At 39.3% G+C, this 17,670-nt stretch overlaps 1 protein-coding gene across 2 annotated transcripts in view; it reads right to left on the bottom strand.

Annotated features, from left to right (window-relative positions):
• Positions 1-17,670, bottom strand: part of LOC115218127 (serine/threonine-protein kinase mTOR) — a 136,342-nt gene that overhangs the window by 2,875 nt on the left and 115,797 nt on the right. The window contains exons 53-57 of one of the 2 annotated variants that reach the window (XM_029787923.2): positions 16,720-16,855; positions 15,062-15,124; positions 5,469-5,591; positions 2,619-2,690; positions 406-511 (exon numbers count right to left, since the gene is read on the bottom strand). In XM_029787923.2, the coding sequence (XP_029643783.1) occupies positions 406-511; positions 2,619-2,690; positions 5,469-5,591; positions 15,062-15,124; positions 16,720-16,855 (500 nt within the window). The remainder of the gene's footprint in view (positions 1-405; positions 512-2,618; positions 2,691-5,468; positions 5,592-15,061; positions 15,125-16,719; positions 16,856-17,670) is intronic. The other variant, XM_029787924.2, reaches the window with a different exon arrangement.

The raw sequence follows: 17,670 nt of genomic DNA, 5'->3' as shown, positions 1-17,670 counted from the left end.
TGTAGAAACGCTGCAAGATCAAGGCTGAGCCTGGTGCAGCCATCTGGTTCACCAGCCCTCAGTTATTCGTCCAACCCATGCTAGCATGGAAAGCGGATGCTAAACGATGATGATGATGATGATTTCTTCTACACAAAGGAGAAATGAGGTAAACAAAAGATCCTACAAATGGTTGTTTGACATGCATGGAAAAAACAACTGAATCTTCCTCAAATCATAAACTACTCCTTTAGAAAAGGAAAGACACTAGATAAAGCTGTCCTAAATCTATTAGGTCTGAAAACAAAACAACAGGATGGACATGGCTGGGACAGCATCATGGATCTGGTCAACCAGATTTCACCTGGATCTAAACAACAGAAGCAGCCACAATAAGTAAGGAATAAGAAGCTAAATGGGACCTACCATCCTATATAGCACTGGCATAGATTCTCGTGGGATGTTGCTTGACATATCAGAAGGTCAACTTGCCGGGAGACTTCCACCGCTTCCTCCTTTGAAAAGTCACGACCTGAAGAAACGGGAGAAGAAAATCATTCACACCAAAATCTCTTGCTTTCTTGGTTTTCTTTATGTGGAGTTATGAATTGCTTGTATTGGACAGAATGCCTCGTCGAATTTATTTGTGGAATCCTTATGATCAGAGTTCAGAAGCTGCCCAGTTCAATTTCACACTTCATCCTGATCTGCATTCCATTTAGAAAATTGGGAGGATGTTTTTCAACTGCTGTTTTTCAATGTTTGTCTCATACATTCTCTCTTTCCATCCTCAATCCCTCTGTGTGTGTGTGTGTGTGTGTGCGCATGCGGAGAGGTAAAGTGTTTATCAATTGTGTTCAATTAAGAAATTGTAATGTCTTTCTCTCTCCCTCTCTCTCCTTTCTGTATGTGTACATTTCTGCACACACACGTATTTGCCTCCAGTGTCAAAAAAGACCCCCCCACCCTAGTTACCAAATGTCCAGTCAGCTTTGCCAAATTGTCAACATCCAAACAGTTGTAGCCAATCATGTCATTCTGACAAGAACCAAGGTTGCAGAGGTATGAGGGATGGCACCGAATTGAACTGTTTGAAATTCCAGCAGTCAGGGCCAGTTTGGCTTGCCATACCACAGTCAGACCAGTTGTTCTGCATACAGGTGTGCCAATCTCATCAACAGGTTCTGCTGGTTTCAGCAATTCACTTGTCCTGAATCCCAGAAGGAACTCAAGGATTATATAAAGCTAAACAGAAGATTAAAAATGCAGCAACAATCTGGCAGATTTGACAGCCACTGCCAAGACCCTCTCAGCTCCATCACATGTTGCTCATTGCCACATGTTGGTTTCCTCTATACCAAGATGAAGTGAATCAGTCATTGAAGCAACAGGAAGGTTCAACCAAGGACTAACTGACATTCCATGCTCAGCTTTCAAGTCTTGACCAACTATTACAAGGATATGATTTGGATGTTCAAATATTTGAATATTTGAAGACAGCCAAGGGCAAACTGCAACTTACAGGAGTTTCTGAATGGCGTGTCAATGAAGAATTACCTTGGGTTTTTTTTTATAAGGCGGTATCAAAAAGTTCCTGAACTAGTTCTGTAGTGCACCAACAGATGGCAGCACATGGATGCACATTGAGAGCTAGCAGTGACCTTCATGGGGCAGTGTGCTGAGTGTCAATGCTGTGCTTACTTCACAAGCTGTGAAATTTGTGTTTTTGTTATCATGTTTATGCTGTAGTCTGCAGTTTTGCCATGGACAGGAACAAAGAGCCAATGTGAAATCTTGCATTAAACTTGGAAAGTCTGCTACAGAGACATTGAGCATACAGTGATGAGATTAAGGGTCATAAGCAATGTTCTGAGTGGCACAGGTGCTTCAAAAGCAGAAGAACGTTCTTGGAAGACAATGAGTGTCACCCCTGGAAATGTGATATTCTGCATCCAGAATTCATCCACCAGGGCCAGTCCATCAATTGAGAGTTCTGTGACATCTTGAAGCATTCGAGGAAGAACATTCAGCAAAAGGGACCAGATCTGTGGAGTGCAAAGAATTGGTTTCTTCACCAAGCTTTCCTCACCCATGAGTTTCTTGCCAAAAACAACATGGTATTATTTCCACACCTGCCCTATTTACCAGATTTTGCACCTGTGGACTTCCATTTCCCCACGACGTAAAGGTAGCTGAAAGGTTGTCATTTTAACATCGTTGTCAAACTCCAGAGCGAAGAGCAGAAGGTTCTCAACTGATTTATGGAAAATGGCTTCCAGACTGGATTCCAAAAGTGGCAGAAACACTGGGACCAGTGCACTGCTACACAAGGTGACCATTTCAAAGGAGATGATGTTAAAACTTAGGTTAATAAGTTATTTTTCAATAAACATAACTAGTGTGAGAACTTCCTGAAACCACTTTGTAAGCAGTGTGACCTGCCTGATGACAAACCAAGTCACATATGGTCTGTTTATCGAAAAAGGTTGCCCATGCCTGTTTTAAGATGATTTATGACCCCCATCTGTGGAAACCATAAGTTTTAGATTATATCAACAAAATATTAGGAACGGAAGACTAGTTTCAATTCAGTGAAGCAGAGAGAGAGGGGGAAGTACAAAGGTAGCATGAAAAATTACCTGTCAGTTTCTCTTTGACGTGGTTGATTATAGATATAGCCTTCTTGTTCAAAGCCTCTGGTTGAACTGTGTCTGTGATATATCGAGTAGAAAACAAGAAAACAATTAACAAACCTCATTTATGTGTCAATTGGTTTTTAGAAATCAATACCATCAATATTTAAGCACAGGAATTCACCCAATATTTCGCAATCGACCTACTGACATTATCATTTTAAGTGGCTTTTTGGTACCAATATTGGTTATAGCCAAGAAACATTTTGAGAGACAACAGACAAATAGCTTTGCTGCAATCATTCATATCCTTTAATCCTTTAAGCATTCAGATTAATCTGTCAAACATAATCCTTATTCATTCACATTGTTTTGAATTAATCATACATTATCTCATAACCTTGAGATTTCAATGATGTGATTAAATGACATTGTAGGGTAGGCGTAAGAAGATGAATCTAGCCACCTTGAACAAATAACAAGTAGAATATTTGGGCCTGATCTAGATGCTAAAGGGTTAATTGATATCTGTTTCACCAAAAGTTAAATGAACCTGTCTGATGATATGTGTCCCAGTTGAAGTATAATAATAATGAAATTATTGAATACAGTGCTCAGGTGCACCACAACTTGTCAAAAGTATGTATAAAGAATATACAGTAATGTACAAATATCTGGAAAGCGAACAGTGTATGAGTCAGATATATGCTTGCGTGTGTGTATGGAGGGGAGAAAATCAGGTGTAGTGTTGGCGAATCTTAGGAAGCATGGAAGTTTTGAAGGATGCAGTGCTCTGACAACTAACAACTGATGCCGGCAGTTTGTTCCATGCTTCAGCAACTCTTAGCGTGGAAAAATGTTTCTGAAAGTCATGGGAGCTGCGCTGTATTCTGACTTTGTAAACATGTCCATGGGTGTTAGACAGATGGAGTTTGAAAAGGTGCTCAGAGTTATTGTTTGCCAAGATGGTTAATAATTCTATGGGTGTCTGCCAAGTCAGAGTTTCAATGTATGTATGTTGAGTTTGAATCCTACTGAAATCAAATTTTGATTTTCATCCTTCTGGCAGTCTATAAAATAAATGAAATGGATGCAGGGATGACCAAACTGTGAAATAGTTTGCTTCACAATCCTCAGATCCCACATTCACTCATACAGCAGCAGACTTTCACCATAGCTTATGGCTGGCATAAGCCCCTTGTAACAGAATTTGGGAAACTACAGACAAATCTATCTGAAGATTATGTTAAGGATACATACATATTAAAGTGGAATATTCAGTGATAACATAAACCATGGGTGATTCCATTGAGAGAACACACGAGTTTCAGAATTATAAAGGAAAAAAAAAATGAGAAAATAATGTAATTTTTGTCTTTGGAACATTAACAACATAAGTTAATGGTTGGCGCCAGCAAGTGAGACAGGAGCTGTTAGCACATCAGACAAAACAGTTCATGACTTCCAGATCTTTACATTCTGAGTTCAAGTGCTGCTAAGGTTGACTTTGCCTTTCATATTCTTGGGTTCAATAAAACAAACACTAGAGTCAATGAAACCAACAAACTCTCTCCCCATGAAATTGCTGGCCTTGTGCTAAAAATTGAAACAATTATTATTATTATTATTATATTTTTATTATTTAGTAGTAGTAATAGTAGTAACCGTATGTTTTATGAGCAATACAGACCAAGAATATATAAGCTTTCAATTTTTTAGACTTAACTATTTCCTGAAACAAGTGTTCCTGATATTAAAAAAAGTTTGGCCATACTCACTGCACCTGAGTTAATTAATTACAAAGCATTTCACCTGTGAATACTAACAGTTCTGCCAAAATCCCAATGATATTTCTGCTTGAACATATTATTAAAAATGTAAGTTGGAATATGCATATTCTTCTTGAACACCATTCAGAAGGGCTCCCTTCCTTTCCAAATATCAACAAAATAGGTCTGTAAATGCCAAAAACAAATTCTTCAAAACTATTTCACAGCAAATCCCAAAGTCTAGTTTAGCTCCGACTTCAACACTGAAACCAGCCACATCTGGCCCAAATATTCTACATGTTTTGTATTCAAACTGGTTGGATCAAGCCTCTCACACCTACCCTACAATGTCATTCAAAAATTAAACAACAACCTCATCAAGATCTTGATGCTACAAGAGATAATGCCTGATTAACTGAAAACAATGTATTCACATTATTTTCAATAAGCATGACATTTGGTTACGGGGCTGCTAATTGCCACCCATCTGCAAATATCATTTTCAACTGCAAAGACCTGACAAATAATGTGAGTTCATGGCTGTTTCCTGCCCCAGTTTTGCATAGCCCCAGCCCATCCAAAGTACCTTGAATTGCAGGATGACCTGCTGTGCTTACCTTGGATCGTAGGGTGACCTGCTGTGCTTGAGCCAAGTACATCAACATCAAAATAAATATCAAATGGAAATTGTAGTTGTGATACCTGTGCCGGTGGCACGTAAAATGCACCATCCGAATGTGGCTGATGCCAGCGCCGCCTTGACTGGCTTCTGTGCCGGTGGCACATAAAAAGCACCAACCGATCGTGGCCGCTGCCAGCATCCCCTGGCACCTGTGCCAGTAGCACATAAAAAGCACCCACTACACTCACGGAGTGGTTGGTGTTAGGAAAGGTGTCCAGCTGTAGAAACACTGCCAGATCAGACTGGAGCCTGGTGCAGCCTCCTGGCTTCCCAGACTCTGGTCAGACTGTCCAACCCGTGCTAGCATGGAAAACGGACGTTAAACGATGATGATGATGAATTCACTACATTCTATCCCAAAGTAGACAGAGTTTGAAAAAACAGGCAAATATGGATAACATTTACCAGAAAGAGAATGTATCATTTCTGGGGCAGCAGCAGCAGTAGCAGCAGCAGCAGCAGTGGTATTCTGGCCGGTAGTTTTCTTGTGTGTGGTTTGCATATCACCAGCTTCCATGAGGTGGTCACCTGGAACAGAATCATCAAGAACAAAATAGCCACACACAATAAAGATGTTTAAAGAGAAAAACATACAAACAACAAGGTAAAAAGGGGAAAAAAAAAGATTTTGGTTCCATGCATGCGGAACCAAGCAGAATTACTAACAAGGTTTTAATTGTTTAAAAAAAAAAAAAAACCCATTTCGCTCAAGTCATAATATTGCTGCTGAAATTCTAAAAGAATGGTTTCGACATCACCTTTACTCTTTTGAATAAATATACACTTTGGGTGTCTGTCAGTCAGTCATATCTGCAGTAACTTGGGAGCAGATTTATTGGTCGTTATGCTGCATTCAAGAGGAAACCATTTGCAGTAGAGCATTGCACAACAGTTGCTGCACCTGTCTGTTTGCACATTTTGTTGCAGGTTGGACAGACATAAAATATTTAACCAAGGAACAATGTGGAGCAGATAAATAGACAATAGGCATGACGGCTTCAGTTATTCCTTCCTTCAAGATCATGGGTTTAGTTCTGTAAACTAGAAGTATAGATGTTTTTGATCTAGTTTGGATTCTTTGCAATCAAATTTGTATTTTTCAATTCGTTTTCAAGCCTTGAAAAAAAAAAAAAGTTAAACTACATCAGCCGTAAGGAAATACAAGTCTATCACTCTGTCGAGTATGTACACTGACATTACACATCCATTGGAGCATACTGGCTTCATTCCTTGCAAGTTTACGCATGTCCTCAGCAGTCACGGTCCATGTTTCACTGCCATGTAGCATGGCTGTTCGCACACATGCATCAAAGTCTACCTTTTACTCTGAGCGAGAGGCCCTTTGTCACCAGCAGAGGTAGGAGCTGCCTGAACTTCGACCAGGCTATTCTTATTCTAGCAGCTACACTCTCAGAGCATCCAGCCCCGCTACTGACTTGGTCACCTAGGTAACAGAAGCTATCAACTACTTCTAGTTTTTTCCCCTGGAATGTGACAGAAGCTGCTTTCTGCACATTTTCAGTGTTTATTGCTCCTGAGCATCTGCCACATACAAAAACTGTCTTCCCAGTTAGCCTTCCTTTGATATTGCTGCACCTCCTATGTGTCCATAGCTTACACTGGGTACATCTTATGGAGTTTCTGCCTATGCCTTTTCTACAGATCGAGCAGGGCCAACTACCTGAAGGGATTTGTGGTTTGTCTGCCTTCCTCCTCACTAAGATTTTGGTTTTTGCTAGATTGACTCTAAGATCCTTCGATTCTAAACCATGCTTCCACACCTCAAACTTCTCTAGTTCTGATAGTGACTCAGCAATTAGAGCAAGGTCGTCAGCATAGAGAAGCTCCCAGGGGCGTCTTGTCTTGAATTCCTCTGTTATTGCCTGGAGGACTATAATGAATAAGAGGGGGCTGAGGATTGACCCTTGGTGGACCCCTACCCGGAATTCTTCACTGTACTCATCGCCAACCCTCACCTTACTGACAGCATCCCTGTACATGGCTTGTACAGCTCTCACTAACCATTCATCTATCCCTAGTTTCCGCATTGACCACCAGATAAGGGATCGGGGGACACTGTCAAAGGCTTTCTCCATGTCAACGAAAGCCAGGTACAGAGGTTTATCTTTGGCTAGGTATTTCTTCTGCAGCTGTCTTACCAGAAATATAGCATCAGTGGTGCTTTACCCTGGTACAAACCCACACTGCATCTCATCTAAACTGACTCTCTCCCTAATTAGTTGGGCTATGGCCCTCACCGTGACCTTCATTACCTGATCCAACGACTTGATACCTCTGTAATTATTCGTATCTAAAGCATCACCTTTACCTTTGTAGCAGTTGACTATAGTGCTGCTACACCAGTCATTGGGTATGACTCATTCGTGTATCACCTGGTTAAAGAAATGGTATAAAAATTTGAATAGTAGTTAACCAATGCATTATTTGAACATTTCCTAATCCCAACCGGCCACATTAACCACTGAGCAACTGCACAAACATTTCCTGAGCAAATGTAATCAAATTATAAATGAAAAGAAATGAAACCAAAAATATTAAAGGAAAGAAAAATATGAATTATTTTAATGTATAAAAATATTTGGAAGAGAATTGATAAGATATTTGAAAGAGTGTAGTTGAGAGGGAAAATATGAAAACTGACAAATAGAACTGGAAACTGGATTCTCAAATTTATCAGATGAGTTGTAATAACTTGTGAAAATATTGTAAACTATAAAAGAGAGAATTTAAAACAAAAATACAAAACAAACATATTGGAGTTCTGTTAACACACACACATCTATCATCATCATCATCATCATCATCATCATTCAACCTCGATTCTCCATGCCAGCATGGGTTGGATGGTTTGACAGGAGCTGGCAAGGCTGGAGAGCTGCCTCAGCCCCATCACAATCCAAAACAGACAAATGAAACCCAACTCTCCAGCAGGCCACCTCCTCTCAAACTAATGTACACACACACACATATATATATATATATATATAATATGTATATATATATTATATATATAATATATGTGGAGGCGCAATGGCCCAGTGGTTAGGGCAGCGGACTCGCGGTCGTAGGATCGCGGTTTTGATTCCCAGACCGGGCATTGTGAGTGTTTATTGAGTGTAAACACCTAAAGCTCCACAAGGCTCCAGCAGGGGGGGGGGGTGGTGATCCCTGCTGTGCTCTTTCGTGGCAACTTTCTCTTTCTTCTGTTGGCCTGCTCGCTTAGCCAGCGGGGTGGCGTCATTTGAAGGCTAAAACAATGCGAAGGGCATTGTGACCAGCGATGTGTAGCAACATCTGATAGCAAGGTCGGTCACGTGATATAATATATATGTAATATGTATGTATATGTATGTATGTATATATATATATATATATATATATATATAAATTGAATTTGTATCAATTTACATATAGGTTTAATATTACACTCATTTATAGAATTGAGTCAAGTACATCAACAGAGATATCAAAATCAAATCAAATGGAAATTATAGTTGTGACCCTTGCTGGTGAAACATAAAAAGTGCCATCCGAACGTCACCGATGCCTGTGCAACTTTGACTGGCTTCCACGCCGGTAACACATAAAAAGCACTATCTGATCATGGTTGATGCCAGCACCTCTGGCCCCTGTGCCGGTGGCACGTAAAAAGCATCCACTACACTCATGGAGTGGTTGGCATTAGGAAGGGCATCTAGTTGTAGAAAAATTGCCAGATCAGATCGGGCCTGGTGCGGCCTCCTGGCTTCCCAGACCCCAGTCGAACCATCCAGTTCATGCCAGCATGGAAAGCGGACGTTAAACGATGATTGATATATATATTACACACACACACACACACACACCCATTATAAACATTTACTACAACAAAAGTAATAAAACAGAACACATTGCAGCAGACAACAACAACAACAACTGTACAAACTGAAATTCTCTTTAGCTGCAAAAAAGCAAACAAAAACATACAAAACAAAGCAATTACTCCAGTGGACACACAAAAGTATTACTGCCTAGGGATGCCTTCTGCATGAACAACAGTTAAGTGTAAACAGCAATTTGATGTACCTGCCATTAAGATAACGAGGAATAATAATGCATTAAATATATTAACACCAGTTTAATTACAAGTCTTTGTATACTCTTTTTTACTCGTTTCAGTCATATGACTGTGGCCATGCTGGAGCACCGCCTTTAGTCAAGCAAATCGACCCCAGGACTTATTCTTTGTAAGCCTAGTACTTATTCTATCGGTCTCTTTTGCCGAACTGCTAAGTTACGTGGATGTAAACACACCGGCATCAGTTGTCAAGCGATGTTGGGGGGACAAACATAGACACACACGTGTGTGTGTATGTGTATATATATATATATATATATATATATGTATATATACACACACATATATACGACGGGCTTTTTTCAGTTTCCGTCTACCAAATCCATTCACAAGGCTTTGGTTGGCCCAAAGCTATAGTAGAAGACACTTGCCCAAGGTGCCACGCAGTGAGAAGCCGGAACCATGTGGTTGGTAAGCAAGCTACTTACCACACAGCCACTCTTACGTCTATGTGTAATAACCAACTTGAATAATAATAAGAATTATTCTAATCTTTTATAGAGGAAATATATTCAAAACCTAACAACTTCAGAGAAGAGTCTATAGTCAGTATATATAAAAAAGATTAAGTAGGATTATGATATGATATCTACATCATATAATAATCCTACTTAATGAATTATACAATACTATAATGAATCATATAATACTAGCAGCTAAGCCCGGTTTCACCTGGTCTGTTTGGATGATGTGGCTGTGATCGTTTTCGGTTAGGCATATGTGAATGAAAATTAAGTTCAGACCTGTACATGGTAGCTAGACCTGGTAGAAATAGCAGCCAAATCTCCTTCAAAACACCCTACTGTTTTAATCTGATAATTCTGCCTATTATGTAGTTTGAATGAGAAACTGTAACTAAAGATTAAGATTATTAACCCCACAAAGAGGTGAAATAAGAGAGCGAAAGTTTTGGCTGACTGTCATCCTGTACTCCCTTTGCTGCCAGCGAAATGGTATATGCCAGCTGTGTGAGTAACTGGTTGTTTTAATGGTGGAACAAACAGGGGAATTCCACAAGAAATGTCTTAATCGATTTTCTCGGTAACTATGGGGGCTAGGAAAAAAATACAAACCGCATTCCAATCTATGCACCTGTCTCCACATGTGTGCCATTTTTCACGCGAATCCACCCAGCCGTTTGACTGTGAACCTCAAGACAAGAAAGAATACAACGATCGCCCATGTCCAATTTATATTATAGATTATAGAGTATATATGATGAAATCTATGATATTATAGACCTAGCAGACATGCATGTGATGTAACAGTTTCTGAAAGTGAAACCGAATTTCAAAGATGTCGAGCAGAAATTGCATGTTTTAAGTGCAGTATTTTCCAGTATACAAGTCAAATATTTCAGACCAAATAAAGTGCAGTCAACTTACACACTCAAGATGAATTTGGAGGACCAAAAATTGCACATAAAATGCAGCAAGATTTGAAGATGCTTGAGTGCTTACACTATAAACTACATCAACTTGCATGTTGGAAAATAGAGAAAGTCATTTTACAGTTGAAACTGACAGTCCAAGTGTATCAAGTGAAATACGATGACGGGCACGAGCACCATATGAGTGTGATCGTTGACAGAGTGGCCAACCGGCTTCTGTGCCAGTGGCACATAAAAGGCACCATTCGAATGTGATCGATACCAACTTTGCCTTACTGGAACTTGTGCTCCATGCTAGTAGGGTGCTAAGAGTACCATTTGAGCGTGATTGTTGCCAGAGCTGCTAACTGGTTTCCGTGCCGGTGGCATGTAAGAGACACCATTTGAGCGGGATTGTTACCAGCATCGCCTTACTGGCACCTGTGCCAGTGGCATGTGTAAAAAAGATTCAAGCGAGGTCGTTGCCAGTACTGCCTGACTGGCCCCTGTGCCAGTGGCACGTAAAAGCACCCACTACACTCTTGGAGTTGTTGGCGTTAGGAAGGGCATCGAGCTGTAGAAATTCTGCCAGATCAAGATTGGAGCCTGGTGCAGCCATCTGGTTTGCCAGCCCTCAGTCAAATCATCCAACCCATGCTAGCATGGAAAGCAGACGTTAAACAATGATGATGATGATGAGATAATGAGTGGCTGGATTCAGTTGATGGTCCAGTGGAAGTAGAATATACAAGGGTTACTGTTAAAGTTAGGGATACTGAAAGCAGAGTTTTAGGGTTCAATGTGAAGGGAAGAAGGAATTACTCTCTCTGCTCTGAAGAAAAAAAAAATTGTTGCAAATTTCTATGAATGTTTTGTGTCTGTTTTTCCATGTTAGCATGGGTTAGATATAATACTGAGGCATTGTTTTACAGCCAGATGCCTTTCCTGTCATCAACCCTTACCTATTTAACATGTCTGGAAATGTGAAGCGAGCAGATAATTAGTTGATAGAAGTAACAACAGACCTGCTTGAAGCAAATGACAAATCAAACACACACAATAGGTATCTTTCAGTCCCTGTCTACTAAATTCACTCAAAAGGCTTTGGTTGGCCCAGGGTTAAAATAGAAGACACTTGCCCAAGGTATCACACAGCTGTGTGTGTTCCTATTTCTCTACACAAATGAAATCACTGAAACTTGTCAGAAATCATCATCATTTAACGTCCGTTTTCCATGCTGGCATGGGTTGGACGGTTCGACCGGGGTCTGGGAAGCCAGGAGGCTGCACCAGGCTCCAGTCTGATCTGGCAGTGTTTCTACACCTGGATGCCCTTCCTAACGACAACCACTCCATGGGTGTAGTGGGTGCTTTTTACGTGCCACCGGCACAGGTACTAGGGGAGGCTGGCAACGGCTACAATCGGTTGGTGCTTTTTATGTGCCACAGGCACAGGGATCACAACTACAATTTCCATTGATTTTTGATGTTGATGTACTTGACTCAATAGGTCTCCTCAAGCACAGGGTCGAAACGGTGTTTCTTTACTTGCCACCTGCACAGGAGTCAGTCCAGCAGCACTGGCAACAGCCGGGTGCCAGTCATAGGATTTGGTACAATTTTGTTTTCAGAAATGTGGATACCATTGAAATCAAAAAATTTGCTGCAGTTAAAGAGGATCAAAACAAAATACAATAACTTTACGTACAACATGGAGTATGAAGAGAGAGAGAGAGAGAGAGAGAGTGCAAACAGGAGTTAAAAGGCAATGCAATATCAGAAGCGTTAACAACATACACAACAACAACAACAAGGTCTAAACATTTCTGAGGAGGTATAATGTGCGTGGTGGTTGTGTTGCAAAAGTGTTGACAGCAAATGGCAACAGGTGCAGAGCAAAAGAACCTGGAAAAGCTGTGATGTATGACAGGTGAGTCATTATGGGGTGAACTTTACCTTTCACCCTTCCAAAGTAAATGAAGTACCGGTCAAGAACTGAGGTCGATATAATCAACATCCTCTCCCTTGAAACATCTGATACCGATGTTAAAAATTCTTTGGGCAATAGAACAGCAGAATTGCATGATTATTAGACAAAGTGTCTTGAGATGTCTATCGGGGGCTCTTTATATTCTGAGGTCAACTTTCGTAGTTTGGATATTTCACCCTTTTGTGACTGATAAAAATAATTTTACCAATTAAGTATTTGGAAGCTGATTTAATCAACTACACCTCTGGTACAAATTTCCGGTCTCGTGTCCATTGTGTCCATGATAAAACAATTATTATTAATAGCCATGACCAAATAAATGCATAATTAGATAATTACTGTAGTGACCATGCCATGTCGATTAACACGGCTTAAAAACCTCTGTGAATTACCCCAACAAATGTTCAGAAATTTCTCTCTCTCTAAAGGAAAATGATCCTTCACTGACTGAAAGGCAAGACAACTCGGGGTGTCCTAACATGTCTGCATTTTCTCTCGTTCCCCAACACAAATACTTACCTGGCCATCATCATTGTTTTCATGTCTACTTTTCCAGGCTCATTTTTAATTTGGGCACAAAGCAATTTTAGTAGAAGGGGTCCAGTTAATTACATCAACCCTCCTCATATTTCATTGCTAGTTTTATTTGTTCAACATCAAAAACATAAAATGTAAAGTTGGCCTTGCTGGTATTTGAATTCCAAAAATAAAAAGCTGGAACTAGTGCTGCTGCAGAGCATTTTTTACCAATGCTCTGATGATTCTGCCATTTCACTACCTTTGATAATAATGGTCTCAAATTTTGACACAAGGCTAGTAATTTTAGGTGGGGAGGGTAAGTTGATTACATCAACCCCAGATTTCAACTGATATTTTATTGACCCTGAAAGGATGGAAGGCAAAGTCAACCTCGGCAAAAATTTAAACTCAGTATGTAGTGTTAGGTGAAATACCATTAAGCATTTTGCCTGGTATTCTAACAATTCTGCCAGCTTGCTGCCTTAATAATAAATAATATTAGTAATCGTTATTTTTGTCATAGAGCCAGCAGTTTTTGAGGGAAGGAGGTCAGTCAACCCCAGTAAATACTGGTATTTGTTTTATCAACACTGAACAGATGAAATGCTACTGTGCATTTTACTCAGTGTGGTAATGGTTGTGCCAGCTTGCTGCAATAATAATAATAATAATATGTAAAAAGCACAATCCGAACGTGGCCGATGCCAGCGTCGCCTTGACTGGCTTCTGTGCTGGTGGCACATGACCTGCTGTGCCTGAGAAGACCTGTTGAGTCAAGTACATCAACATCAAAATAAATATCAAATGGAAATCGTAGTTGTGATACCTGTGCCGGTGGCCGATGCCAGCGCTGCATTGACTGGCTTCTGTGCTAGCCTTGCCTGGCACATAAAAAGTACCCACTACACTCACGGAGTGGTTGGTGTTAGGAAGGGCATCCAGCTGTAGAAACCCTGCCAGATCAGTCTGGAGCCTGGTGCAGCCTTCTGGCTTCCCAGACTCTGGTCGAACTGTCCAACCCGTGCTAGCATGGAAAACAGACGTTAAACGATAATGATGATGATGATGATGAATTTCTAAGTTAGACACAGGGCTAACAATATTAACAGAGGCTTGGTTGATTGACCCTGGTACACGACTAGAACTTTATTGAACTTGAAAGGATGAAAGGCAAAGTTTTGCCATGGCAAAATATGCTCAAAGCAGCTTCAACTATTAACTTGCACTGTATAAAATAACCAAGACAAAGTGGTATTGAAACCAATTCCTCACTTGTACTAATCCAATGCTACAACAATGTTACTCGGTCAGATTTTCAAAGACACACACAATCTTATTAACATATTACTAGCTCAATATTTCAGCAAGCAAGAAAAATAGGACCTTTTTTTTTCATTAAATACCCTTTTTTTTTAAAAAAAAAAATGCATTTAATAAAAAATATAGTAACGTTTTGTTTATTCGAAATTAATAGCAATTAGCAATTTTGAAATATATTAACCCTTTTGTTACTAACCCGGCTGAAACCGGCTCTGGCTGCAAATGTCTTATTTTCCTAAGTTTTTAAATAAATTCTTCCACAATTCATGTTCTTAACACTAGCTTAATGATAACTAAGTTATTTTACTAAATTCTTTGTTATATTTAAAGTAATTGAAAGAAACACAGAGCATCTCAAAATAAATACAGTAACGAAAGGGTTAAGCGAAATTAAAATAACTGTAATAAATCGAATATAATAAATAAATTAAACGTTTTAAAAAACGGTAAAGACAACAATTTACGACAAAAATGAATATTTTGAAAACCAAAAAACTAGAAATAAAACTAGTGTGGGCAAGAGTGCACAGGCCTGCTGCTGAGAGGTGTGTTGCAGTGGCAGCTAAAGTGCAGAGCAGAACAAAAGAGAAAGAAAAGGAAGCAAATATACACTGCAGCAGCATCCCAGCCCGCTCGGCCTGCAGTCTGTACAGCCCACTCACCTCGTTCCTGACTACTGGGCATAGAATCCGATGTTTCAGCTTTTCCTTTCGGCTTATCATTTGCTGGAAAGGATCAGAGTAAATATACAAGAAAGAGAAGGTGGCGGGTGGGGGTGGGGCGGCAGTGGGTAGAGAAGCCAAGCCATATATATATAAAATAATAATAATTTGAGGGATTATTATTCCTAACTTACAGGGAAAAATTCAATTTAGAAATACTAAATCAAATTTCACACAATATATATATATATAAAATTAGAAAAAAAACACCTTTTATCAATTCAAAATGAACAATTAAATTACACCATCTAGAAAATTACATATAATAGAAATATTAAAAATAAAATAATAATATACCAATGATTAAGTAAATTGCAAAATAATAATTAATATATACATTTTTATTATTATTTTGCAATTTACTTAATCATTGGTATACTATTGTTATTTTAATTTTAATATTTCTATTTATGTAATTTTCTAGATGGTGTAATTTAATTGTTCATTTTGAATTGATAAAAGGTGTTTTTTTTCTAATTTTATATATATAGAGTGGGGATCTCTATACATGGACAATGGTGTTCTGGAGCCCTTTTCATTAACCAAATTGTTTGTTACACGAGTAATTGAAATACATAACAGGATAATCCTTTCCCAGCCAGACAAACTCTGCATAAAGACATGAAATGATGCTGTCTTTTTGTTCCTCCACAACAGCAAATACACAAATATATTATATGGATAAGAATATACATTGCGTGTGTGTGTGTGTGTGCATTTCCCTTTGGCCTGCTTCTCTCACCCTATGGTTGTGTTTTTATAAATAGTTTCTCTATAGGCGTAGGAGTGGCTGTGTGGTAAGTAGTTTGCTTACAAACTGCATGGTTCCGGGTTCAGTCTCACTGCGTGGCACCTTGAGCAAGTGTCTTCTACCATAGCCTTGGGCCGACCAAAGCATTGTGAGTGGATTTGGTAGACGGAAACTGATAGAGGCCCGTCGTATATATGCATATATGTGTGTGTGTGTGTGTGTGTGTGTGTGTGTGTATGTTTGTCTGTGTTTGTTCCCCCAACATCGCTTGACAACCGATGCTGGTGTGTTTACGTCCCCGTAACTTAGCAGTTCGGCAAAAGTAACCGATGGAATAAGTAATAGGCTTATAAAGAATAAGTCCTGGGATCGATTTGCTTGACTGAAGGCAGTGCTCCAGCATGGCCATAGTCACATGACTGAAACAAGTAAAGAGTATAAAGCATGAAAATTTGCAAACACAAAATGCATAGATTTAAACAGATTGTATACACCGTCATTCTCTCAGCTGCTACTATCTAAACATTGTCTATTTGTGGTTTGTTCTTCAGATTTTAGCTCACTGGCTGAATGTAATCTTCTTCAGAAAAAGAAAATGGTCACAGTATAATTTTCCATTCAGCACACCATTCATATATACTCTGATTGAGATAAGACATTTACAATGCCTCAACTTCAAGTGACATGAATCACAATAAAAATGAGAACTCATGTTAATTAATTAGTTGAAATTTAGCTTACATGCAATGATATATATTTCATAATTAGTTAGAGTGAGATGGGGCTATTATATTAACAAAGGTTGAGAAAGTTGGAAAACAGTTGAAGTAAAAAAAAACCAGTTTACCATCCATTAATCGCCAATTGAGCAGAGGATCATAGACAAAGGCTTCCAGAACAGCCATCAGGCTGTCTTTGTATTCACGCAGAACTGACATGACACTTTCACAAGTGTGTCGATAAATACCATCAATACCAGTTACCTGTGGAAAATATGTGCTTGTTTATTTGAACACTACATCAATGTGGAGTCAAAAAGCATTAAAATACAACTCAAACACTATTTTCTGGCAAACAAGTCGAAATTTTGAGACCAAAATTTACAGCCCCCAAAAAGGCAGGTTGACTTAAACAGCAAGATGACTTTGGAAAGATAGGATGTTTGGACGTTTACATCACATGTTGACACATAAACTACAACTTATATGTCAGAAAATAGTGTGTGTATATATATATATGCTGAAGAGGAGTTTCAGTATGTTGTTAGGAATATAAGAGAATTGGTAAGTGACACCGACTAAATAAAATAGCAATTTTCTTTTTGTTTTTAAACTGAAGAACCATGAGATCATAACTCAAAACTGAAATCGATTATATAAAAGACAAAACACGAAGAAGAAATAAGTAAACAAAGGGAAGAAAGAGATTCCTTGATTCTACTTTCTTTCAATGAATTTAGCATAAAAGGTTGACATTAAATCTGACTCAAAGAAATGGAAAGGCAGAAAAAGATTTTAAGAGTCGAATGAGGAGACCTATTGAGTCAAGTACATCAATGGAAATTGTAGTTGTGATCCCTATGCCGGTGGCATGTAAAAAGCACCATCCAAACCTGGCTGATGCCAGCGCTGCCTTGACTGGCTTCTGTGCCGGTGGCATGTAAAAAGCACCAACCGATCGTGGCCGTTGCCAGCCTCGCCTGGCATGTAAAAAGCACCCACTACACTCATGGAGTGGTTGGCGTTAGGAAGGGCATCCAACTGTAGAAACGCTGCCAGATCAGGCTGGAGCCTGGTGC

This window comes from Octopus sinensis, linkage group LG12 (genome assembly GCF_006345805.1).
Source record: "Octopus sinensis linkage group LG12, ASM634580v1, whole genome shotgun sequence".
In the NCBI taxonomy this organism is placed as follows: Eukaryota; Metazoa; Mollusca; class Cephalopoda; order Octopoda; family Octopodidae; genus Octopus; species Octopus sinensis.
Note: the sequence above shows the minus strand (reverse complement) of the source record. Positions and strands in the feature narration are given on the sequence as shown.